The sequence below is a fragment of the Mastigoproctus giganteus genome, chromosome 6 (genome assembly GCF_048544385.1).
Source record: "Mastigoproctus giganteus isolate SK-2022 chromosome 6, ASM4854438v1, whole genome shotgun sequence".
Classification (NCBI taxonomy): Eukaryota; Metazoa; Arthropoda; class Arachnida; order Uropygi; family Thelyphonidae; genus Mastigoproctus; species Mastigoproctus giganteus.
This window is the reverse complement of record NC_143580.1, coordinates 33,630,638-33,657,222: the sequence shown is the minus strand read 5'-3', so window position 1 is coordinate 33,657,222 and position 26,585 is coordinate 33,630,638. Positions and strand designations below refer to the sequence as shown.

Below are 26,585 nucleotides of genomic sequence, written 5' to 3'. Positions count from 1 at the left end.
AAATTTAATTAAAGACATTTGCTTTTGTGAGGGTGACTACAATGGTCTAAGAGAGTTTTTAAATTTTGTGCAGTGGGACCAACTGATGATGTTACCAACAGCAAATTATAAATGCGAAGTGTTCAGGGAAGCAATCAAAGATGCTACTAGACTTTTTATACCAATGAAGAAATACTGTTCAAGGCTTAGATCTAAATGGATGTCAGATGAACTATTGAGACACATGGCAGACAAGAAAAGTGCATGGGATGCAGATAAATTATCAGGAGATAGAGAAGCCTATGGTAGATATAAATTAGTCTGTAATCAATTCACAAAGGAAGTTAGGCAAGCTAAGGCAGATTACGAGAAGTCTATGGCAAAGAAAAACAGCAAAAACTTCTATGCTGATATATAACAACAGCAGAAGGAAGGGGTTGAATCACATTGTGCCAATTGATGTCTATGGATTAACTGCTGACGACCCTGCTCAGGTTGTGGACAAATTGAATAGGTATTTTGCATCTATGAAACATGGTGCCTGAGTGACACATGTTTCCACTATTCCATTCACACATGAGGAATTTCATAGGAAAGGGGGGTGCCAGAAGTTTATCAAACTCACAAGGAGCTATGAGTTTGTGATAACTGAAAGGAAAGTGGAGAAAAAATGGTTGAAGATGGACATAAAAAAGAAAGACACCTATGGCAGATGGAATCTATCCAATTATATTAAGGAAGGTAGCAAAGGAGGTAAGCAAACTCTTAGCCATAATTATAAGAGCGTTCCTGGATTCAGCAGAGATCCCCATAGACTGGAGATGTGCAATGAGATCTTCAATTCACAAAGAGGATCAATAGGTGACATGACTAATTACAGACCTGTTAGCTTAACATCTGTTCCAGAGAAAATAATGGAGTCACTGATTAAAGAAGTTATACTGCAATCACAGCATGGATATGTCCAAGGGTGGACTTGTCAAGTCAATCTCATATGTTACTACGACGCAGTGACCAAGGAACTGGATGCAAAAAATAATTTTGACATCACATACTTAGATTCCAGGAAGGCTTTTGATACTGTTCTGCATAAAAGTCTGCTGTACAAACTGGAGCAACATGGCATAAGAGCAAGTTACTGCTATGGATAAAGGGATGGTTAAGTGGAAGAAGACAGAGAGTGGTTATCAATGGGCACTGCTCTTCGTGGACTAATATTATTAGTGGAGTTTCCCAGGGCTCAGCGCTGGGTCCATTATTGTTTTCAATATTTATCAATGATACTGATGAAGGTATAACAGGCTTAATGTCTAAGTTTGCAGATGATGATACAAAGGTTGGCAGGATGGTTAATGACAATAATCAAGGTAAACTACTGCAACAAGATCTAGAAAAATTAGGCAGATGGGCTGAGAAATGGCAGTTGAAGTTTAACATTGACAAATGCAATGTACTGCACATGGGTAGCTGAAACCCCCAGAGTAACTTATCAACTGTGTGGTATTATATTCAGGGTAGTGGAGAATAACAAAGACATGGAGGTAATCGTGCAGTCAGATATGAAATTCTGAGTAGTGCAGACATGCTGAGAGGACAGCTCATAGGGTTTTGTCAATGATATACACTGAGTGATCACTGAATTGTGACCAACCTGATGAAAACTGAATGTGACCCACTGACCACGTGAGGTACGAGAGTGTGGAGTTAGTCAACCTACGTAGCATAGATAAGGTGTCAGTGGTTCAGTGGGTAGTAAACTTCCGAGCGTGATGGGTAAAAGGAACGATTTATCAGACTTTAATGTTGTTGTTGTTAGTTATTTGGTTTTTAGGAGCATTAGCAACTAAGGCCATATTGCTCCGGGATATGCGGTGGTCATTCCCTGATCTTTCCGCATCCTCCATATTTGGTGGTGACGGGCTTGAACCCCGGTCTATCGGACTTTGATAAAGGACAGATTGTGGGTGCTCGATGAGCTGGTGCCTCGATTTCCCAAATGGCCAAACTGGAGGGGTGTTCAAGAGCCGCCGTAGTTAAAGTGTACCAGGACTGGCGTCAAAATGGTCAAAAAACGACCCGACAGAAAAACTGCAGAGATCAGTGAAAGGTTGATGTTAGAAGCGAGTGCCGGGTGCGACAACTCGTACAGGCACAGCACTGTTGAAGAGTTGACTACCCAATACAACATGGGCCAATCCGGAACAATACCACACAGGGTGTTATAATGTCCTGGGACATTAAAAAAGAGCTTTAATGAGTCACTATAACGAGCTTCAACTGGTATATGGTAAATTTATAGATGTTAAACCAAATATAACAGACTCAAGAGATACAATGAAGAGTTTAGATAAGTAGAGTAGGGTAACGTAGCATTATGGAATATTGCTGAACAAGTCAGACAAGAGGTATCCATCAATGTTGAACAAAGGTGTTCAATGGCCAGGACTTTCTAGAAGCAACGATAAAAGGTACAACCCACATACTCTGTGGATGTCTTTGGTGAACAGATCAGCTGCTTCTGCTCATGTTAGGTGTGTAGTTGTACCCAGTCTGGCCATGTAGCCTTTCAGTATTATTCTGTTTGTGTAAAGATAAAGGTAAGTTTGCATTATTTACTTGCTCCTCTTTTACAGTTATTACCATAAAGCTCACCAAATATTCATATATTAACTTGATTCCCACAATTTTTTTTCAGAAACTTATGCCTGGATTTTTTTAGCCTATGGAACTATTTTTTATTTTTTTTTTTTGATTTATTTCTAATTATGAAGGGTGTAGTTTCATGGATATCATATGAAAGATTATGAAATAAAAATCAACTGAACCCATTACAAAAAAAAAAACCACCCTCTTGTAGTCATAAGCCAAGAAAAAGCTTCCAAGTGTGAGCCTGATGTTTAATAACTAACAGGTTCAAGTTTCTACTTATCATTCAAGTTCTCGCTGTTAATGATAAGCACTGAACTAACAGGAAAAATATAACACACATACAATTTAAACTTTTAAGAAAAAAAAAAAAAAAACTGCTGCTAAATTAAGCACAAATCTCTATTCTGTTTCAACAATGATTCCATATTCCAATATCATTATGCTCAAAATTGAGAGCTCCAATCAAATGCACTCTTCCATTTTATATCATTATCCAACTCAGTAATAATGTCTGTAATGTTTAACATATATATTGTAACATGAGTCATTAATAATCCCCTTTTTGAAATGACCTTGCTAACCACAGTCCCCCCTCCCCATATGGCTGTTACTTTTTAATTTAAAAATTAACTCACTAGCACTATTCTGTTAACACTTTTCATTATAACTCATATTTATCCACGTGTTTAATCTTTTCTACTATTGAGCATGCAAATATCATTATATTATTTTAGTCTTGCCTTTACTTGCACCCAAGTTGAACAACAAATCTACTTTTGATCATAGTTGCTTAAACCATTAAACACACTATTTTCTTTTATACTAATACTAAATCCATTTTATCTCTTCTTTTTTTAAAACTCTCTTCTCTACAACACTACATGACACCATGTATCAAAGGCATGACAGCTACAGTTAAAAAAAGTATCAAACAACAATGCCCTTATTTATCATTTATTGATTGCCATCTTTTTCCCTCTTCTCTGCACACATAATTATTTCCTTTACTTTCACAACATACAATTTAGACATTTTATCTAAAATGAACTATTTCTTATATTTTAATTATTCTAGCCTATACCATTTGATAATCAACCATTGTATTATTACTGACATAACTGACATATTTATCATTATGAATTAGTCTAGATGTACAGAATGTTATATCCAGGATGACTGTCGTGGTTATGGCCCCCTGATGATATTTGTGTGATAGTCCATTCTCTTGTCTTTTCAGTACTGATGTTTAAAATATTTTCTTTTCTCCTTTCCAAGGGCTTTTATATAACTCATATTTCTTCATAATGTTTAAAATATTTTCTTTTACCATTATGCATCAATACTGATACTATATAGCTATGATCTAAATTACAGTACATTTCTTATATATCTTACTTCCCTCTCCACCTCCTTTAAGCTTACAAATTCTTCCAATCTTATTTTTCTACTTTATTTTTCCTACCATTTTCATAGTTACTTTAATTTCTAAAATGCATACATATTCATATGTACATACAGTATATATATAATACATGTATTAGCACATATAGACACTGACATCCAATCATCAGGCCAAATAGAAAAACAACATGAACAGAAAATGCAATATTTATTAGTGTTTTATTCTGCACCAACAAGTGATTTGCAGAAATGAAAGTGACGTATTACCTACCTTGAAACACAGGGAAACCATCTCAAAGTTGTCGCCCTGACTCATCCCAGGACCAGCATATTTATTCACCAACACAAAAAGTTTATTAGTAATTTCTGTAGTTTGCACTTTCAGTGATGGAAGAGGGCATTTCAGTAACCAAGTAAGGCTTCGAAGTGCTGCAGAAATCACCTAAATAAGAAATTTTTTTTTAATAAAAATACTATTTTAAGTATTTATCAGTTAATCTCTTTTTACAATTTCTGATTCTTGCTTTATAAAGGAAGGTAAGAATAATATTACTGGTACTAATATATCTTTCTCTGTCACTTAATTATTAATATGAAAAAGAGTTATAGGGTAAAGTCAGCATCAAGTAAAATTCAACATTTATTGTAATTTTACCATCTTTAATCTTCATATTGCATAAATATTAAGTTGATCTAGCAGGTTAATTTATCCTTTATAATTTTTTTTTAAATAAAAGCAATGTTCTTAAGTCTCATAAAATGCTTTTAAACTAAGTCATAATTTACACGAGGGGTAAGTTACTGAAGAATCTGGGTATCTAACAAGCTAAACTTGTAAGGCATTGACTGGGCTCCTTAACCAATGTCCACTCCTCAACTTCTTGGTATAATCTGTTAGCAGGGAGAGCAAGTAATATAGCTACTGAACAAATAAGAATAAGCTGCCAATATGGAACTAAGACGACTAAATTGGATACTTTATAGGCTGAAATATAGTGGCAATGAGAAATTATAAAAAATGGCTCATTGGCGTACATGGGGGAAAAAAAAAAAAAGAAAGAAAGAAAGAAAAAATATTACCTTTACATGTTGTGACTGCAAACAATTGCTCAACATAGCAACGAATGGATCTAACATTTCCATATGCTCCTGATTGGCAGAACTTAGTTTTTCTCTCTTCAAGCAAAAATGAAGCATCTAGATGAGGAATAAGTGAGACATTTTAAAATAATTCTGAGCAAAGAAATTATGATAAGGGAGAGAAAAGATACAATAAATTACAAGGTTCATTTTCACAATTTTAAAATATTATACAAGTATGAAAATGCAATTGTTTTGGAAACTATTCCTGAATTGAATTACTTAATTCAATTACACTGTTAGTAAAGATCCAACTCTGCTAGACATATGGTTGTTCTTAATTAGCACAAGGCAGATAAGACAATGTGTGGTATATAATTCCTGTAAATTACATGTATTCTATGTTTGATTTGCCTGTTTTGCTAGATGAAAAACCATAAATTTATTGCCCAGAAAAAATTAAACTTAGCCAGGTGAGGAGAGTTCTTAAAAATTCCTTCATCTTTGGCATTTGATCTCAGTCCTTTTCCATTTAGTGGAAGAACAGTGATTACACTCAGTGAACTACTATGAGGTGCTTTCTCCAGGATAGCAACTCTGAAAATCAAATCACAGATTTCTAAACTTTATAAAAGCAATGACTATAAACACAAAAATGAACAACTGATATATTCATAATTTTCACGAAACATATACAAATAATTTGTTTATGTCACATGTACATAAATACCTATACAGAATTCTTTGACTCAATTATAAATATTTCCCTGCTATAAACCTTGTAAATTTTGTTATTGTTTATGTCCATCCCAAGTTTGGTTGTCATGATTCCCTTTAGGTCTCTTCTATAGCCCTGTATGCTTTCAAGCTCTTGGGTATAATCGGCTGTTCATGCAATGTATTTTGTTCTATGGAGAGAAGTAGTTGTTCTAAGACCAAAGCCGTGAAGGGTATTGTGTAAAGCATGTGCCTTTTGTATGCAATAAAGAGTTCTTCTTCTTCTTATATAAATTTTGTAGAGTTCAAGCTTGGCCAATCTACCCTGAGCTAAGAAGCTAAAATATAAATAAACAATGATTTTAGTTTTTGATAATAATGAGAGCAAATTCAAGTTCTGCTGCTAAATTAGAAATAAATAATAAATCAATCAGTCATTACTTCTCACTGTGATACATACTATGTTTATAAACGAAACAGTTTTTGACTCAACGTTTCTGAAGAGGGCAAAGTCTGCAATAGTATCTTTCATGAAGCAATCAAAATCAGTTAATGCTAATATAATATTCAAACAAAATCCACAGACAGTAACTTATGTTTGAAAGTATACTCTTCTGTTAAATAATCCTGTGTGGGTATTTTAATATAAAATGTATATGTTATCAGTGAAATTTAATTTCTAGTGCAGTGTGGACTTAGGAGGAAAAAAAAAAAAAAACCCATTTTCTGAAGAATCTGTTTTTATACCTATTTTATCCTAAAAATCTTTTTTTTTTTATCCAGCTTACAAATATCTGATTTCCAGTCTTTTGATTCTAAAGTTGGCAGCTGTGCACTAAATAAGTATCTCCATGTAAATCACCATTTATCAATTCTGCAAGGAATTTTGTTTCTTATAATCAGTACTGATTTTTTAAGCAAAAAATTTAAAGATTACATCTTATAATTATTTAATTAATTTGAGAAATTAATTTCATATTTTGTAGATAAAATGAAATGGTAATATAACATGCTAGAATGCAACTGCAATTGGAAAAAAAGAAATTAAATATGAAGCTTTTGGAGAACTAAACATCCCCTGCTTCAACATCTTTTTTATCCATTTTTATCATATATATACAAAGGGTACTAGGAAAGTTTTGCAATACAGCTTTGTTTATTTAATTTTTTCAAAGTAATTTCCTCTACATTCAATACACCTCTCCATCCTCCGAAACCAATCTTTAAACCAGTTCTGCCAAGTTTCACTAGGGAGTAAAGCACACTCGTTGTCCCAAGCCCGTAGAAGGTCCTCATCACTGGAAAACCGCCTTTTCACTGGAAAACCGCCTCCCTTTTAGCTTCATTTTCACATGCGGGAACAGTGCAAAGTTGCAGGGAGCAAGGTCTGGACTGTAGGGAGGGTGCTTGAGAAGTTTCAGTCCTATCGTGGTCAAATATTCGGTGCAGGCTTTGGCGCGGTGAGCTGGAGCATTATCGTGATGGAGGTACCAGGTGTCCATTCTTGACTTTGGCCGCAGGTTCTTCATAGATCCAATGACTTTAGGCAGGCATTGTTCAGTATACCACTTAGCTGTGACTGTCTTCTGCGTGTCCAAAACGACACGTTCCACAATTCCACTCGATTTGAAAAATACAGCTATCATTTTCTTCTTTACAGATCGGGATTTTCTGACAATTACGGGTGTGTCGTCATCATCAAAGACCCAAACTTTGTTTTGAGCCTTGGTCGGCAGATCGTAATAGTACAGCCAAGTCTCGTCACCTGTCACGATGTTGTTCACATACCGAGATTGTCCCTTATCAAACTTTTTTAACATCTCCCGGCACCAGGTCACACGTCGTGTCATCTGCTCTTCAGTCAGTTGATGCAGCACCCAGAGAGAACAAAGTTTCTTCACGTGCAAATGATCTTGCAGAATCGAATGAATTGCTGGTGCATTTAGGCCCAAAGTATCCTCTATCTGTTGGTAGGTCACTCGCCTGTTTTTGTCAAGCATTTTCCTCACAGCAGTAATGTTTTCCTCCGTAGCTGACGTTCGTGGCCTTCCCGGCCTCTCAGAATCCTCCAGAGTGAAATTTCCCCTTTGGAATTCTCTATACCACCTGAATATCGTTGTACGATGTGGACAATCATCATCTAGTGCAAGAGTCATTTCTTCTAAGCACTGGTCTATGGTTAAACCACGCACGAAATTATACCGCAAAACTGTCCTTATCTCATTTCGTGACCACGATGCCATCGCAAGCACTTTACACTCTCACTACTAATGAATAACTGAGCCCATCGACTTGGCGCGGCGGCTACTATGCACGTATGAACATGTCTCAACATGCAGCAACAAGCAGCTTCCTGAGATTCATTGTTGCATCATATTGCAAAACTTTCCTAGTACCCTTTGTATATATATATATATATATATATATTTAGTTAGTAGACTCATTAAAAGAGTACCCTGTTCCTTCCTCTGTGCTAGTTGGCTGGTTCAAGATTAAACATCTGAATATGCCAGTTCACTATAATCTGTGGTTTGTATTTATTATCTTTAGCTTCTGTATTATCATCTGATGACATTTCTGAAAAATGGGATGTTTGGTTATACCTTGATCCTTATATGCACAAAAAATTCCAAATTTGAAAATGATGCATTATATGCACAAAAAATTCCAAATTTGAAAATGATGCACTACCAGCTGCTGAAATCTGTGTTCCCTCGTGCACCATGTAGTCACATGTAGCAATAAAGCACTTCCTCGCTAAACAACAGAACAGAATCTTCTCTTGTTTTAGGCTATCCATGACCTTGGCAGTAGAAATGCCTAAGACTAAATCAGTATCATCCTTCTGGTTTAGTCTGCTATTGTAATCAAATTCCAATATGGAAGTAGAAGATGTTTGGAAGTAGAACTATTGGTAAAACAAATTCGCACATAATATTCTTCAAGATATCTAGGAGTAATGACCTCAGTATTTTGGACTGGATTGCAAATTGCTTTATTCAAGCCAGAAGAAACATGAACAGACTACCTGCATGAGTGAGAATAACATGGCTAAAATTATGAACATGTCTTGTATGTTTAAGATTGCACTGACTTATATTCAAATGCATTTGAGTGGCACCCACCAGTGATTGTTTGTTGTATTTTTCAATTTGATAACTCTGAAACGTGCTCATATGGCTTACCTGAACCACCTCTGGACCCTTCTTTAAATATCAATCAATGGTTGACACTTAACCAAAGACAGCCAATGAGTACACACATGCTTCAAAATCTTTTTTACTTCAGTGGCATACACAAGTTAAACTTGTTTAAATTGATCTCTTTTTTAGCATTGGGGAGTAGTAAATGTCTACTAAGTATTCAACTGTCATAGAAAGTCATGCAATTCCTTTTTCAGTATGTAAATTAATAAGATGATGAGGACAGCCTATTACAACCAAGTGCTTGATCTCCTCTTTTAAGTCCCCTGTTAGTCCAGTTTTTAGGCCTATCATAACAGAAACATCATCAACACTTTAAGTGCCAGACATTTTTTGAAGAAATCCCACATGCTATCAAGTTGTTCAGAAGGTGAAGTCTAATGTTGTACCCTGTGAAATCACCTTCCAATGCTGGCACTGACAGCAAACTACTTTCGATTTGACAATTTTTTATTTATTACAAAAGGTCCCGACAATGGAATATGTGCTATCTGTAGCAAATGGCCCATTTTTCAGAGTCATAACTACTTCTTTCCCTACTTGTGCAATTTCGCTAACAATGCATTGTTTTTTGTTTTTCCACAATGGTACTTTTTTGCCATTTCACCATCAGGAAACATGCTTTGAAACAACATACCTGCATGTCAGCACACTCAGAGGAAGATTATGTTCTATAACAAAAGATGCAAATAAACATTTGGCATATATTACATCACTGCCACTATGAAATGCTATATCTATTTTTGCATTTCTTTCTCTGCACTGCATGCTGCCCTTACTACATATACAAAAACACACATTATTTTTTTAGATTTTACAATATGCGGAAAAATCTTGAATACATGTCTTCTGAAATTTTACATCATATTTCTTTGGCATCTTACTAAAAGAGATTATTAATTAGCTTTGCACTACACAAGTAAGAGATTATTGCTGATAACAGAGAACAATGATAATAGCATACATTTCTATTTTACAATGCAGACTACCACCACATACCTGACAGCCAATTCATTAATGAAATAATGAATTGGCTGTCAGGTATGTGGTTGTCAGGTAATAATGCAGAAACTTACAAAAAAAAAAAAAAAAAACCAGCCATTTTGACAAAGTGGTTTCTTTCCTTTTCCTTTTTTCTTTATTTTTTTTTGTAAAAAGAAAAAAAGAGAGAAAAACTGAGTTTTTACAAAATGTCAGTGAAATTCTTTGTCATAAACTATATTATAATGGAGAGTCAGAGAACAGCCAAGTTGAGTAAAAACGACAGATTCTCCATCACATATTTGGAGAGTTGGCAGCTATGTTCAGTGGTAATTTAAGAATTTCATCACTAAGTTGTATTATGTAGTGTGTAATGCGCATATAAATTTCTAAAACATGCAGCACTGTACAGCTATATTATAATGCTATATCATGCACTTGAGGTAGCTATTTTATTTGGCAGATTGGTAGATCAGCTGATTGGTAAATTAGTAGCATGGATGGCCTGCAAAGAAAATCAAAACATTTTTGTTTGGATCTGTAAGTAAGTATAGATGGCATTAGCAAGCTACCCAAAGATTTTCTTTAGTAACTTCCACGTCCAGTCTGACTCTGATTAGTAGTAAGAAACTTGTAATCACCACCTGACAATACTGGTGGATTAAGTAGGGTTATGTAGGAAGAAAGGGCAAAAAAAAAAAAAAAAAGTGGCTTTGTTTTGATTTGTGGATACAAGCATTTGTGGATATTAATGGAGGTACTGGTTAAAGAAGCACTGCAGGATCATCTAGACAAGACTTCAGTTATAGCTCGGACACAGCATGGTTTTGTTAAGGGAAAGTCTTGTAGCAACATAAGGCAATGACCATGGCTTCCATTCACTATCCTCACTATTACAACACGAAACACGAAGTGAATAAGCTGCATCTGCTCGTAAGTCACGCATGTGAAAACTACATTCAGGTCCTTTATATATGTCCTAGTTATTTTTAAGTATCTTACCAATCCAGTCTGACCTTCACTGGTAGCAATAAAATTGGAGGTTTGGTAAGGGATAGAAATGCTCTATATGCTGAATCCAAGAAATTCTATTATTGTTGCTTCTTTCATATAAATCTTCCTGTTCTTCATTAAAGAGTTTTATTTTCTCCCACACATCTCATAGTTTCTGACCAATAGTTTGCAGCATCTATTTTCCTTGTAAAAACAAAAAAATTTGATTAAAAATATTCTAAATGCAAATGACAAATCACCTTTCTATATTTTTAATTAGTAGCTGACAAAAAAAAAAAATCTCACCTAACTGCAATAGAACTGATGCTGCCATGTCAAAACAGCAATTATACAGAATGTGTGAATTGGCATCTGCAGCATTAAACCAGAAGTCATATTACATGTCAGTAGTGAAAATGTTAACTCAACTATATAAATTACAATGAAAAGAAAAGAGAAGTTTATATTAACTATACTTCAGTTGCACCATAAATACTGCTAAACAAGCAAATGTGTATCAAATATGTGAATAGAAACAAGCTGTAATCTGGAAATAGCACATTTATATCTTGTGAATGCTTGCTGAGAGGCAGTCAGCTCAGTTTTGTGCTTTGAACAATGAATGAGTTGGGGAAGCAAAGTGAATCATATTGCCACTGACTTTGCAAAAAATCAGTATGACACTTGTAGATTTTTAATCATGCAGCGGTCATTGGATGTCAGTGATCACTTTAATTACCTGGCTATTATTTTTTCGAAGAATACCTAAGAAATACAAGACTGTACAAGGACCAGCTATCTGTATGTTACTAGGATAGTTGTTTTGAATTGGCAGAGGTTAATAAGGCTATGAGGCATTAGTATGTATGGCATTTGTAAATTGTTTATATTCCATGAGCAGTTTCTATGTTTTGCAGGATAAAAAACTAAGAGATACACTCACTCCTGAGAGCAACTAACTCGGCCACTTTCTGGGAAAAAAAAAAAAAAAGACTATTAAACTTAATCCAATTGCGACAAGCTTAGAATCCAAGACTTTGTCATGCTGTGTGGAGGACACTGGTTATATCCTCAAGAGCATCTATGCAGATGCCGCATATTGTAAAGGAATGAACAAGAAATTCACTGAAATTTGCTTCAAAAGTAAAATATAATAGCAATTATTATCTTTTTCTTTTAAGAGAAATGAAAAGCATTCCTTAGTATTAAAGGAAGAGCAGTTTAATATGTCTACACTCAGCTGTCAGGAAATTTAGGTCATGAGAGAAAGAGAGAGAGAGAGAGATTGCTGCTATTATTGTCTCAGTCATGGTTTGATGAGAATTTCTCTAAAATAATCTTACTGAGCTCTACATAAACCATTCAACAATGGTTCATAATAAAGAGAACGCTGAGTTCAACAAAGCTTCAAATTTGGACTTCAATATTGTATTCAACCTTGCTATAAGCAAGGTTGCATACAATAAACATTGAACTGGCACAATATTATTTTTTATCATTCATGAAAAAATTAAGACTGTTTTTTTCTTTCCCTAGAATTACCTGCAGACCAAATTCTACAAGGATGTGGGCATTTGTTTTGATGCTTGTTTTTACAACCACATCTCCTCTAGAGGGTTCAGGATCAATTAAATAGATATCAGGACGCAAGACTTTTGCTTCATGAGGCAGAGGTTTTTGGATGGAGCTATAAAAAAAGAATTATAAGAGGAAATTAATTATCACTGTCCAGCATAAAAAAATGTAATACATAAAAAATACTATGAATATTAATGCTTAAGCAGGAAAAAAAAAGTTTGCAAAAAAAAAAAAAATTGAAAATAATTAATAAACAAATAGATTTCTATATAATTACTAATTCCACGAGGGTGGACTGACTACACGTAGACAAAAAAAAAAATAAATAAATATTTTGCCAATGTTACATAGCTGTACTGTCAGGCCATATTCAATTCATTCTTTTTTCCATATGAAACATATTAACTTGTAAATGAACAATACAGAAGTACTACTTCACCACTTAGTGCTGAGGTTCTGACATAGGAGGGCATTACATTTCAGCCCAACCTTGTAAATTCCATAATAAAACTAAATTGTTAATATTAAAGAACTTTTTTTTTCTATTTTTTTTTTTTTTTTTTTTTTTTTTTACCTTTTGTTCAAAGCAGGAATAGCATCAGCCATAATGCCATGAGTGAAGATCAAAAGTGATTTGACAGGCATTTCTTGGTTACTGATAATGCCTAAAACTATCTTCTGAAGACATTCTCGAACTCTCATAACAGTTTTATGATTGTGGGTAGTGGAAAGAACCTATGCAAAAAAAATTACATGCATCATGTCACTGAAATAACCGATATACAAAGTTTGTATATATTTTTTTTTATATAGCAGATGAAAAATGCATTACAATTAAAGGAGAAATTATACTGCAAAAAATTTAATATTACATGTTGGAAAAAAAGTGCATACACAGAAGTAATAAATAAATTTATTAAATATAATGGAATGTCAACCACACAAGCAAATTGTGCACTACCTGTTTTCTGAAATATCTTTCACCAGTTACCTAAATTTGATCTCCAGTGGGAAGAAATTAACTTAGTTAACTTTCATCTTCTCCAATACTAGACAACTCTCCAATTTCTAGACATGATCATCTTTTTGTATAGGGATAAACCTGAACGTCTAATCTTTCCTAACATAATGTCTAGGACACCTCTGGTCCTTCACGCTGTCCCAGACATTCTCTCAGATATGCCAGACAAGCAGTGCTTAGAATCCTTACCTGGGAGTCTAAAACGCTGATGTTTAGGCATTACAAGAATGCATGGATGACCTGCGAGATTTCTTTTCTTCTTTTCCTCAGTCACATTACCGTTTCAAAACTTCTGAATTACCGTTTCAACATTTGCTCAGATCACGTCAGTGAAATTGTTCTTGAAGGAATGGAATCCTTTATTCCACATTCCATCTTAAAATCTTGTTCTTTATATAAATCTTGGTTTTCCAATAAATGTGCTAAGGCTGTTCAAGATAAGAATGTTGCATATCACAATTGGCTTGTTTCCAATTCTTCTGTTTCATTTTCTGCCTACACCAGAGCTCGCAACAATTGTAAAGCAGTCATTAATCAGTTCAAACTAGATTTTGAACAGGTTAAGGGTAGAAAACTTGCTTCTTGCCCTAATGGTAGCCTAGCATTTTGGTCTCTTACCAAAGCTATTGGCCACAACTTTTGCCAAACTCTGTCAAAACCAGATGGTTCTATTGTCATTTCAGCTAAGGATAAAGCTGATCTGCTAGCATCCCATTTTTCTTCCAAATCATGTATTAACGATCTTGATAAAACACCTCCTGCCATTTCCAACTCGCTCCATTCAATGCCTCCTGTAGTCTTCTATTAAAAGGATGTCAGAAGGATCTTGACAAAACTTGATGCTTAGAAAGCTCCAGGTCCTGATAATATTTCTCCACTTGATCTCAAAATCTGCACTCCCAAACTTAGTCCTGTTCTTTGCTGCCCCTTTTCACTTTTTTATTCCAAAGGTGTTTTTCCTTCTGATGGGAAATTTGCTCATATCCAGCCAGTTCCTAAAAAACGTGACAAATCTCTCCCATCCAATTATCGTCCCATTGCAATTACTTACATTGCATTCCACTTTCCAGTTGGAGAAACCTTGCCCTGCTTAATCAGCTTCAACTTCTCGAATATCCACTACCAATTCCTTAAATGCCGATCTCCAGGTAATTCTGCAGTGGGGCAAAGACAACTTAGTTCACTTCAATTCTTCTAAAACTCAGTCCTGTCTTATATCTCGCAAAAAGGATTCTTCTGCTCCTATGCTTATCTTTGGTGACACTCCAATTTCTAGGCACGATGATATATCTCTTTTGGGGATAACCCTGACTTCTAATCTCTCTCTCTTGGCACAAGCACATTACAAATATTGCTTCTCCTGCATTCCAAAAACTTGGTTTTCTCTTTTGCTCTCGGCATTACTTTTCTTCCAATTTGCCTTACCATGAAATATTGTTCCCACATCTGGGGCAATGCCCCTAAGACCTCTCTGAGGCATCTAGATTCCATTTAGAAGAGGGCAGTTAGGTTACTTAATGACTCATCTCTAACAGAGTCTCTCCTCTCTCTGTCTCATAGATGCACTGTTTCTGCTGCATGCCTTTTCTACAGATACTTCCATGGGCATTGTTCTTTGGATTTGACTTCTATAATTCCCGCTCTCTCTTTCAAAACAGTCTAAACACGTGCCACCACCAGCCAACATCCATTTACTGTCCAACTTCAAACTCACAGAACCAACTTTTCTTCTTCCTCGTTTATTCATTCAACTGCCACTTTCTGGAACAACCTTCCTTCATACATATTTCCTGAAAATTACTGTCTACAAAAGTTCAAGTCTAATGTTAACAAATATCTTCTTTCGTCTTCTCAACCTCCAACCCATGCACTGTACTAAGTATTATAGGCTCTAAATACCTCTTGTATTTGTGGTTTCCATAAAAAAAATAAAATAAATAAGCAAATTACAAATAATACTCCTCTGCATTGATAAAACTAGGTTTTTTTCTTTTACTCTTGGCATTGCCTTTCTTCTAAACTTCTACTAACTTTGTACAAATTACAAATCTCTCATGAACTCCTAGATTAGATTGTATCCAAAAGAGGGCAGTCAGGTTAATTAATGACCAATTACTCATAAACTCCCTCCACTCTATTATCATATAGACTGTTTTTGCTGCCCTTTCTACAGATCAAATTAGGGCGTATGCTTTATTATAAGTCTTATTAGCTGTAATAGTACCTGTAATTCCACCTCTTTCTTCCAAACTAGTCTGAACACATCTCAAATGCAAAAAATTCAAATGAATGCACAGAATGAAATTCCTGATTAGTATATAAGATCAGCTTACCAAATTCACCCTAAAGGTAATATTTCACAATGAAATACATGAGCTTGTCAAAGCAGAATTTCACTGCTTTGAATAACATATAGGTAATGAGGCATGCAATCGTACAATAATTTGACATTCTACCTATCCTCATGTTGGAGATTTTTACCACCTAAAAAAGAGAGCAGTAAATCCATCACTTTTTTAATAAAGTTAGCATAATGCCAGATCAATAACAGCAGGTTAAAATTATGTGTTTCAAGAATACAAACACACTCCGCACTGGCATCACAATAATATTGAAGCACAAAATTACTTACACCTGCTAACCTTTAAAAGCCATTAAATTTCCTACCCCTTTACATTACCATAATAAAACAAAGGGAGACTTCCTTAGACAGAGCTTTCCAGAAATTATGACAACATTTTATTTTACACACATTCCTCTCAAGAACGGAGGTAGTAAAAAAGCAACAACTCAAACCATTTCTAGATAACTTGAAACCCCTTATGTAAATATCTAAACCAAATAATGTAATTTTTATAATACAGCCTTCCAGTTTTATGCACTCATGCCACATGTATCCAAATCCAGCTTAGAACAACAATTGTTATAAAGAATGATAAATGGCATAAATAGTTACAAACCAAGTTTTGGCCTGTATAGTCTTATATGAACTTGATAGAACTGCCAAACCTAGAAAACTCTAACTCTACTAGCCTCTTTCTTTCTTATTTTAACCATTTGTCACTTCTGATCATCATTTTTATAAGAAGACAATGCTTCCTTTCCATCCCATAATTATATATGATATGAAGACAGAACGCCTAGCAGCATTACAACTTTAAAATAAAATATCAATATTACCATAAAATCAAAAATAAAAATAAACCCTTTTTTTTTACCCAAGTAAAAATAAACCCAAGTGGGCTTGGTGACTTTTATTCACTAATCTTTTTTTTTTTTTTTGCATGGGGCTGGGGAAATAGTCTAAAATGGGATACTTTAAAATTTTATTTTTAATTCTGACATCATATTGTACAATAAGATCAAAAAACATATTAGAAACAACAAAAGGGAAAAAAGAGAGAGAGAAAAAGACAGTAAAACTCTTGAAAATTACTAGAGAAAATTTCCATTAATTCTTAATTATTTCTTAATTTTTCTGATTAAGAAATAATTAATGATGCAGATCAAAAGTGAATACCATATTGGAAGAATACTAAAATTCACATTGCTGTAAACCATATGGTATTAAAATACCACTAACTTAAAAAGATAGTAAAATGTATCTTACCTCTTTCAGTGGAAGTATTAAATCAGTCAATGACCTTTGCGTAATAAACTGCCCTAAGAACTGATAAACATTGTAACTTCTACTGCTACGTGCTTCTTTCAATTTGCTTAAAATTTTGTCTACTTCTTTTTCTTCAGCTACAGATCCAAAAAGTTCTTCATTAAATATCTGCAAAATGATTTATATAAAATGTTACCGAATGTTTTATTATAAATTTGTTATAAATGGTAATTTAGTATTGTTACCATAACTTACTGGTAACACTGTTCAACAAAACAATTCTTTGAATTTGTTTCCTTTCTTAAAATAGGCAAACTACTAATTTTGAGTCGAGAAAAACGAATATGACTTTAGAAATTTTTTATTGGCTCTAGTTTTTGAGATACAGTACTTTCGCTACTGTCTAAGAATATAGTAATTTCAGTAGTAGTCGGACTGAAAAGTAATATTAAAACAATCTCATATTTACATTTTCTTGATACCACATAAATCACAGTTGTTTTTAATTAAAACGTAAAAAAACAAGAACACAAGAAAACTGCACAGAAACCGAAAGTACTTTCTCAAAATGTGGCCTATTCACAACAGTGCATTCTTTTCACTTGTCGCTTGTATTCCACTTCCAGGGCATCTCTTGTTACTGCCCAACAGTAGTCAGCAAGCAGAGAAGCATTCCACCTACCCTGATATCTTCTTTCCATTGCTGAAGTGTCTTGGTGGAATCGCTCACCGTGCTCATCACTCACTGCACCACAGTTGTCAGGGCAGATGTCCAGATGAGAGTCGAGAAAGTGGATTTTCAGTGACATGTTGCAGCCTAATTGTTGATACTTTTCTAGAAGGTTGTTCACAGTCTCAATATACAAGGGTGGTTCAATAAAGAATCACCCTCACCTACTTCCACATATTGTAGAGTCATGCTGCTGCAACAGGATCTGGAAAGGTTGAACAGATGGGCTGAGAGGTGGCAAATGAAGTTTAACATTGACAAATGTAAAGTACTACATATGGGAAACAGTAACCCCAGAGCAACGTATCAACCCTGCGGTACTACACTGGCAGTGGTGGAGAATGAAAAGGACCTGGGGGAAATTGTGCAGGCAGATATGAAGTTCTCTGAGCAGTGCAGACGAGCTGCAAGAGTAGCTCATGGTGTCTTGTCAATGATATACAGGAATTTTTCTAGCAGGGATAAGGAGGTGATTATTCCCTTGTATACGGCAATGGTTAGGCCACATCTTGAGTACTGTATACAGGTCTGGGGGCCTCATTTCAAGAAGGATGTAGAGCTGCTGGAACGGGTACAGAGAAGGGCAACAAGATTAGTGAATGGAACAAAGGGTTGCTCTTACGAAGAAAGGCTTAAGTTTTGCAAATTACAGAGACTGGAGACTAGGCACCGGCGAGGTGATCTGATAGAGGTGTATAAGGCTTTGAATGGTTTGAGCATGCTCAATGCCAATGGGATTCTTCATCGTGCTCAGAATAATCAGCTTAGAGGGCATAAATTCAAATTGAGGAAGGACGGAGGTCGGATAGATGTGCGGAAATTTGCCTTTGGCCAGCGGGTGGTTGGTTGGTGGAACCGACTTCCATCACTTGTTGTTGAAGTTGATAGCCTAAACAAATTTAAGGCTCAACTGGACAGGCATTTCGAGCGAACGGAGGGGTGAAATGGGAGTGGTGTTTTTTTTTTTTTTTTTTGGCTGATGCTGAATAAGCTTGCTTTCTTGCATCATATGCCTCTACTAATGCTAATGCTAATAATATTTTGTGTGTATCATCATACATATCTGTGTACTAAAGGTGTAAAATTTCAGCCCTGTGTCTTAATTTGTTTTTCTCTTACAGAGCTGAATGTGTGACAAAGTAACATCAGGGACAAAGTTGAAGCAAGAGCTGTAATCCGGTATTTGTTCTTGAAAGGGAAATCTCCTAAAGAAATCCACAAGGAGATGACTGCTGTATATAAGGATGAAGCCCCATCCTATGGCATTGTGAAGCACTGGCATAGATAGTTTAGGCATGGTCGGACATCGGGTAGAATTTGAATCCATTCCAGATCATCCCCATTCAGACATTGATGACAGAACAATCAGAAAAGTGGAGTCGTTAATCATGGAAGATCGCCAGATATCTGTGCATGAATTGTCCCAGGAGGTGAAGATTAGTGTGGGTTCTGCTGAAACAGTCCTTCACGAAAAACTCCATTTACGGAAATTGAGTGCAAGATGGATTCTCTGATCATTGACTGGTTTCCAGAAGGCTGACTGACAACAGAAATCACAAGTGTTAGTCCTGCCCCAAACAAACGAGGAAGATTTTTTTCTCTCATCTAATCATTCAGGATGAAAGTTGGATACACCATTTCAACCCTGAAAGTAAAAAGCAGTCCATGGAATGGCAACATCATGGTTTTCCACCCCCCGAAGAAGGCAAGGGTCCAAGAGTCAGCAGGAAAGGTCTTGCTGACAGTGTTTTGGGATGAGAAAGGCGTAATAATGACTGATTACCTGCCGAAAGGTAGAACAATTACAGGTGCCTATTATGCCACTCACAAAATTATAGGAGAAAATCAAAACATGTAGGTGTGGCATGCTGTCCAAAGGTGTGAGAATGCTTCAAGACAATGCCCCAGTTCACACTTCTGAAATTGCAACAACACAAGCGGCCACTTGTGGATATGAAATGCTCCCCCATACAGCCTACTCACCCGATTCTGCACCAGTGGACTTCTTGTTTCCTTCCCTCAAATCATTTCTTTGGGGGACCCACTTCCCTGACAACGAGACGCTCATTTCTGCAACAGAGTCATGGTTCAAAGACCAACCTCACCACTTCTACAAAAACGGTATCAGTAACCTCATGCATCGATGGGAAAAATGTGTAAATCTGTACAGTGGCTATGTAGAGAACTAAAATCTGTGCCAAGAATCAACAGGCTAGCACCTCTGCAGCTAGGTCAGGGTGATTCTTTATTGAAACACCCTAGTAGTTTCCAGCTCTTGGGTTTCCCAGGAAGTCATGCACAACACTTTTAAAGGCTTCCCAAGCTGCATTCTCATTACCCTGGAGGACTCGCTCAAAGTTTTCATTCTTTAAAAGTTCACAAATTTGTGGACCAAGAAACATTCCTTTTTTAACCTTAGCATCATTCCACAGTGGAAATTGTCCTCTCAGGTAATTGAAAGCTTCTCCATCCTGGTTCATCCCCTTAAGAAAGTTCTTCACGAGTCCCAGTTTGATGTGTAAAGGGGGCAGAAGAATTTTGCTTCGATCAAACAGAGGACTGTGCTGGACATTTTTTTCCTGGGGGGGTGGGGGGGGGGCAGATTTTCCCTTAGAAGCCAGACTTTTTTCTTGTAGTGTGAGGACCTAGCCCAACTGTCCAACTCACACAGGAAACAGCAGTATTTTGTGTATCCCAACTGCATGCCCAGCAGTATTGCAGTCACCTTTAGCTCTCCACAGATCTGCCATTGGTGGTACAGTAAACCCCCGCTATTCGCGGTATCTGTATTCGCGGTTTCGCGTATTCGCGATCGCCGATTTAATATAAAATGAAACCTAAAAAAATGTGAATTTTAAAACGCCGTGAATATTTTCCGCCATAAAAAACATGGGCGTGGCTAAAATTATCTTTCCCGGTCAAAACAGCGCTCAGCGGGTGGGGATGTTTCTCGCTAATCCTTGTTCAGTATGTGTTAATCATGGAAGGTTTCGTCGTTTGATTTTAATTTATATGTTTATAAATTGAATAAATTTATAAATTGATATGCTTACAAAAATGATAACTCTACCGTTTTGCAGTGTAAAACAGACTTTTTCGAGTGCGTTAACGGAAGAAAGTGACTTTATTGTGGTCAAGTTCTTTCTAACCCCTACAAAAATATGGCTACGAATAAAAAGAGAAATGTGAAAATATCAAAGAAGGTGATGACACTAGCGAATAAAATTGAGTTATTAGACGAAATTTCTAAAGGTGAAAGTGTCTCCTCAGTGGCAAAACATTATAAAATCAATGAGTCAACAGTACGATCAATCAAGAAATCGGAAGAAAAAATCTGCCGTAGTGTCCGTGAAACCGCGCTAATTGCTTCAAAAATTTGCTCTGTAACTCGTGATGTTAAATTTAAAAAAATGGAAAAGCTTTAAATCTGTGGATAGAAGACCGAACTCAAAATAAAATTCCGTTCAGTTCACTCATCATTCGTGAAAAGGCAAAACTTCTTTATCAACACTTTAGCGAAACTGGTGATAGCACTGGCGGGATGTTTTGTTTTTTGCTAGTAAGGCGCTGATTTGAAAGATTTGTTTGAAATTTCTAATAAATATTACATTTAATATTAAATTGTTTCTTATTTTCATTTCGATGCCATATGCTTGCATTTCACTATGTACTGTCATGTACAGTCATATTATGAAGGTACATATAATACATACATAGACAAAATTTTAGACTAGTTTTTCTTATATATTTCATACTTTGGAACGGAACCCCTTTATTACTATGGGAGCCATAACTCAGTATTCGCGTTTTCGGTATTCGCGACATTTCTCAGGAACGTAACCCCCGCGAATAGCGAGGGTTTACTGTATTTGTACTTCACTGCTTCCAGAATTAATTTCATATTCTCATGTCTCCATGTGGACATTCAATTTTTTTTTTTTTTCCATTAATTGAGTAAAGCGGCTCCTACCCAAAAAAATCTGGCAAATCCTTCATATGGAGTGTGTGTGTGTGTGTCGGGGTGGTTCCTAGGCATATGCCCATCTCCACCTAGTACATTTAAAGAATACAGAAAACTGTAAAGTGGGCCTGATAGATAAGATAGCTAAGAAATAGAGTATCCAAAACAACAAAAATTTTGAGATGTTTACAAATTTCAACACTAGTATCTAAAATTAATACACCATTTTGTATAGGAAAGATTAAAACGTATTAAAGAAGTGTTTGTGTGTTTAGTGTGTTGTTAATGTCAGGTCACTTTGCCATCAGGAGGCAGCTGACATCAACAGCTGCCAACCAGTGCCTGTCCCCGGCACGTGGAGCCGGACCTGTTTCTACTATTGTTATCTGTAGTGCCAAAGCACAATTCTACACCCAACAGAGAAAGTGCAATACTATTGGGTGCCAGCTTTCCAGTCTTGGGCCGCCCAAACCCAAGAACCGGAAAAAAAAAAAAAAAAAAACCCCACCGTAGTGGTACATACTCAGGAGCCCAAGACCTGACATAAAGCTTCCAGGTCTGAGGCTCCCGAGCCCAGATGCAATCAAGCAAAACTCTCAACATACACTGCCAGTTCATTTTCTGATAGGTTCCTTATAATTGATCTCTTAGAAAACACTGCAGCAGCAAAAACCTGCAATGCCTGGAAATTAGACACTCCGTTCACACACTCCTGCACGTTGTTTTCATCTAGATCGGGAATCAGTTCGAAAAGATGATGCCTCTCAACATTATAAAATGGGCAATGAAACAGTGTATGCAGACAAGTTTCCGCCTCACCACAAGAACACCACGGATCTGGCTCCAGACCCCGTGAACATAATTTGTCTCGAAAGGACCCATGTCCTGTCAGCACATAGTTGGTGAACATTGAAGGACAAAACCATGACGAAACTGTTTTAGAAGTAGCAATATGGACGTGTGTGTGTGTGTGTGTGTGTGTGTGTGTGTGTGTGTGTGTGTGTGTGTGTGTGTGTGTGTGTGTGTGTGTGTGTGTGTGTATACTGGTTCAGGGTGGTTCCCAGGCAAATGCCCATCTCCACCTAAATCATTTAAAACAGAAAATCTGTAAAGTGGACCTGATAAATAAAAAGATAGCTAAGAAATAAGAAGACAAAATATATTTTTGAAAAGAGAAGTAAAGTAAAAAAAAAAAAAAAATTTAAAGTTAAGTTTATAATCTAAGCTAAGTTAAGTGTATAAACAAGAAATTTTGAATAGGAAAGAATAAAAGTAAATATAAGAGAGATGTTTGTGAGTGTAGTATGTTGTTTATGTCAGGTCACTTTGCCATCAGAAAGCAGCTGAACTCTTCAACTGCAATCTGATGCCCGTCCCTGGCACGTGGAGCCGGACCTGGTTTTGTCTTTAAAAGCTGAAGCGCGAAAGCACAATTAAACACTCAACAGAGAGGGTGCTAGACTGTTGAGTGCCAGCTGTCCAGCCTTGGGCCGCCCAAACCCAAGAACTGAACAACAGTCGAACAAAAAAAAAAAAAAAAAAAAAAAACCCACTTAAGTGGTCCATGCCCAGGAGCCCCAGACCCGACCAAAAGCTTCCAGGTCTGAAGCTCCCAAGCCCTGATGCAATCAATGAAGATTCTGGTTATAGACGGCCAATTCAATGTCCGTGAGGTTTCGTATTATAGATCTTTTAGGGAACACAGCATTTGCATACTCTTGTAAGGCCTGAAAGTTGTTAACTCCTTGCACCAATCTATGTACGTTATCTTCATTAAAATTAGCTATCTGTTTTCCCAAAAGACACCGTTCAGCATTATAATGACAAGAGAACAAAATATGCTGCCAAGTCTCTGCCGCTCCACAAGAACACCATGGATCCGGCTCCAACCCTCGAGAACACAGTTTATCTCTGATCGACCCATGACCTGTTAGCAAAAAACTGGTATACATAGACGGACAGAACCACGACGACACCGGTTTAGTAATGGCAAAATCTGCCACAGGAATGATCTTCCTGGTTATCTCTCCCACCTCTGAAGAACTCCACCGTGCTCTCCATATTCCGACCAACCCAGTCCAAATTCGAAGTTTCTCCTCCTTAACTGTAGCTGTAAGATTCAATGACATCCCTAGATATTGTGCAGGAATACCTTTCCGCATCGCATACATCATTCCTCTATAGACCACATATAAATCCAGAGGTAACAATCCAGCAATCACCTGAAGTGCCACCGTAGACACAGTCCGTGGTGCATACAAATAAGTCAGTATCATAGAACGTTGCAACGACATTAACTTACGTTGGATTCTGGCCTTGAACACATCCACAATCCATACACTGGCAGCATAAGCAATAATTGGTAAAAAGATCGTCTTGTAATATAAACTCAGTTTTTTTTACTAAGACCCCATTCTCTTCTTGAAATTCGTACAACTGAGTAAATAAACTTCTTTATTTTGTCATTCAAATGTGCAACATGCAAATGGAACCTCATCCTATCATCCAGTATCACCCCCAAATACTTAATGTTGGACACAAAAGGAATTTGCCTTCAGTTTAACACTACTCTAGGTGGGCGGTTATAACTAAAATGATTTTTTAAATACCATGAATTTAGTTTTTGTGGATGAAATTTTCAACTTGTTCAAGGCAGCCCAATCAGCAAGGTCCACCAAAACTTCCTGTATTCTATGCTCCAACACAATTCTAGATCCACCCGGGACCCCCACAATCAAATCATCCGCGTACGCCACACGGAAACAACTTATAGCTAGAGACTTCTGCAACCACTGATTCAGTACGGCAAGCATGGCCTAGAAGAATTGAAGGAAGAGCACTGCCATTGTAGAGCAAAACAGCTTTTAAACTTACCTTTGATGAGTCTATGAATAGCCTCCAGTCCTGTGGGTTGTGCTCCACATTCAAAACTATCATCAAACCATTGACATCATAGCAGGCAACAAGGTTGTTTTCACTTCTAATAGAATCAAAGCATTCTGCCTGCTCCTGTACACGGACACCTTGACATTTGGTTGCAAAAGATTCCACTGTTGGAGCCTTGATCACAGAAGCTCTGCTTTACCTTTCGATAGATCTAGGTCTCGAATTAGATCAATTACTTCACCTTGAGTGATTCTGTGTGACACCCTCGGCGACTCAGGTTCTGGCACAAAATCAGGATCCTGTGATATTGAAGGCCCAGGTTGACCATCATTCGTCACACTGTCCCCATCTTCATCAGACTCCACCAAAGTGTACTCTTCTGGAGGGTGAGGTACAGAAAGACCATCCCCACGTACCACTGCCCGGATAGCTGATGGTATGTTGGAGTATTCCACAGTCCACTTCCTTTTTTTTGACATACCATGCTGAAGAGGAGACACTATACAGAAATAACAGCCATTTACATGATTTGAAGGATCCCTCCAAATCACTGGGATGGCAAAAGGCATTGAACATCCTTTGTTATTCAACCATCCATAGAGATTTACAGCACGTGTTGCAGCAAATATGAGGTGCCCAGGGTTTGTCTTCAACCGCTACCTTACAGCCAAAATAATGGTAGTAGGCTGTCTTCACAAGTGGAGTTAACTGGCATTTCTGAGTGGAAAATGTCACATCACCACACACACATAACAAAAATTATCGACACTGTTAACACATTTACGTGGCATCATGGCTTTTTACGTAATTTTAGCATTAGCATTAGTAGAGGCATACGATGCAAGAAAGCAAGCTTATGCAGCATCAGCCAAAAAAAAAAAAAAAAAAAACCTCCCATTTCACCCCGTCATTTGTTCCAAATGCCTGTCCAGCTCAGCCTTAAATTTATTTAGGCTATCAACATCCACAACAAAAGATGGAAGTCTGTTCCACCAATCAACTACCCGCTGGCTAAAGACAAATTTCAGCATATCTATTCTACAAATGTCTTTCCTCAATTTCAATCTATGCCCCCTCAAGTTCTTAATCTGAGCAAGAGGAAGAATCCCATCGGCATTCAGCTTGCTCATCCCGTTCAAGGCCTTATACACCTCAATCAGATCACCTCACAGGTGCCTACTCTCTGGGCACTGTAATTTGCAGAACTTAAGCCTTTCTTGGTAAGAACACCCCTTTGTTCCCCTCACCAATCTTGTTTCCCTTCTTTGTACTCATTCTAGCAACTTTACATCATTCCTAAAATGTGGCCTCTATATCCTGTACACAGTACTCTAGGTGTGGCCTGACCATTGCCTTGTATAATGGGATAAAAACCCCAGTGGCTTACATCTGGTGAGTATGGGCTTGGCACACCCAGGTTTATCAGCTGGATATCATCATTCTTCTCTTTCTTGGTGATTCCTTTCTACTTCTCTCTCTCTCTATCTCTGTCAGGGTAATTCGGAAATTTTTTTTTTTTTGGCTGGTCCAGCATAAGCCTGAGGCTTCCTTGCACCATATGGCTAACAATATTAATAAAGTGAATAATAACCTCCCTGTCCCTGCTAGCAAAATTCCTATATATCATCGACAAGACTCGATGACCTGCTCTGGCAGCCAGTCTGCACTGCTCAGCAAACTTCATATTTGACTGCACAATTATCCCCAGGTCTTTTTCACTTTCCACTTCCCTGTGTGTAGAACCACACAATTGGTACGTTTCTCTTGAGATATTGCTACCCATATGCAGTACTTTG

At 36.7% G+C, this 26,585-nt stretch overlaps 1 protein-coding gene across 1 annotated transcript in view; it reads right to left on the bottom strand.

Annotated features, from left to right (window-relative positions):
- LOC150084145 (small subunit processome component 20 homolog) overlaps positions 1 to 26,585 on the bottom strand; it is a 343,987-nt gene that overhangs the window by 147,350 nt on the left and 170,052 nt on the right. The window contains exons 17-21 of the mRNA XM_090376133.1: positions 17,213 to 17,380; positions 13,156 to 13,316; positions 12,546 to 12,690; positions 5,110 to 5,226; positions 4,301 to 4,471 (exon numbers count right to left, since the gene is read on the bottom strand). Coding sequence (XP_090232259.1) covers positions 4,301 to 4,471; positions 5,110 to 5,226; positions 12,546 to 12,690; positions 13,156 to 13,316; positions 17,213 to 17,380 — 762 coding nt within the window. The remainder of the gene's footprint in view (positions 1 to 4,300; positions 4,472 to 5,109; positions 5,227 to 12,545; positions 12,691 to 13,155; positions 13,317 to 17,212; positions 17,381 to 26,585) is intronic.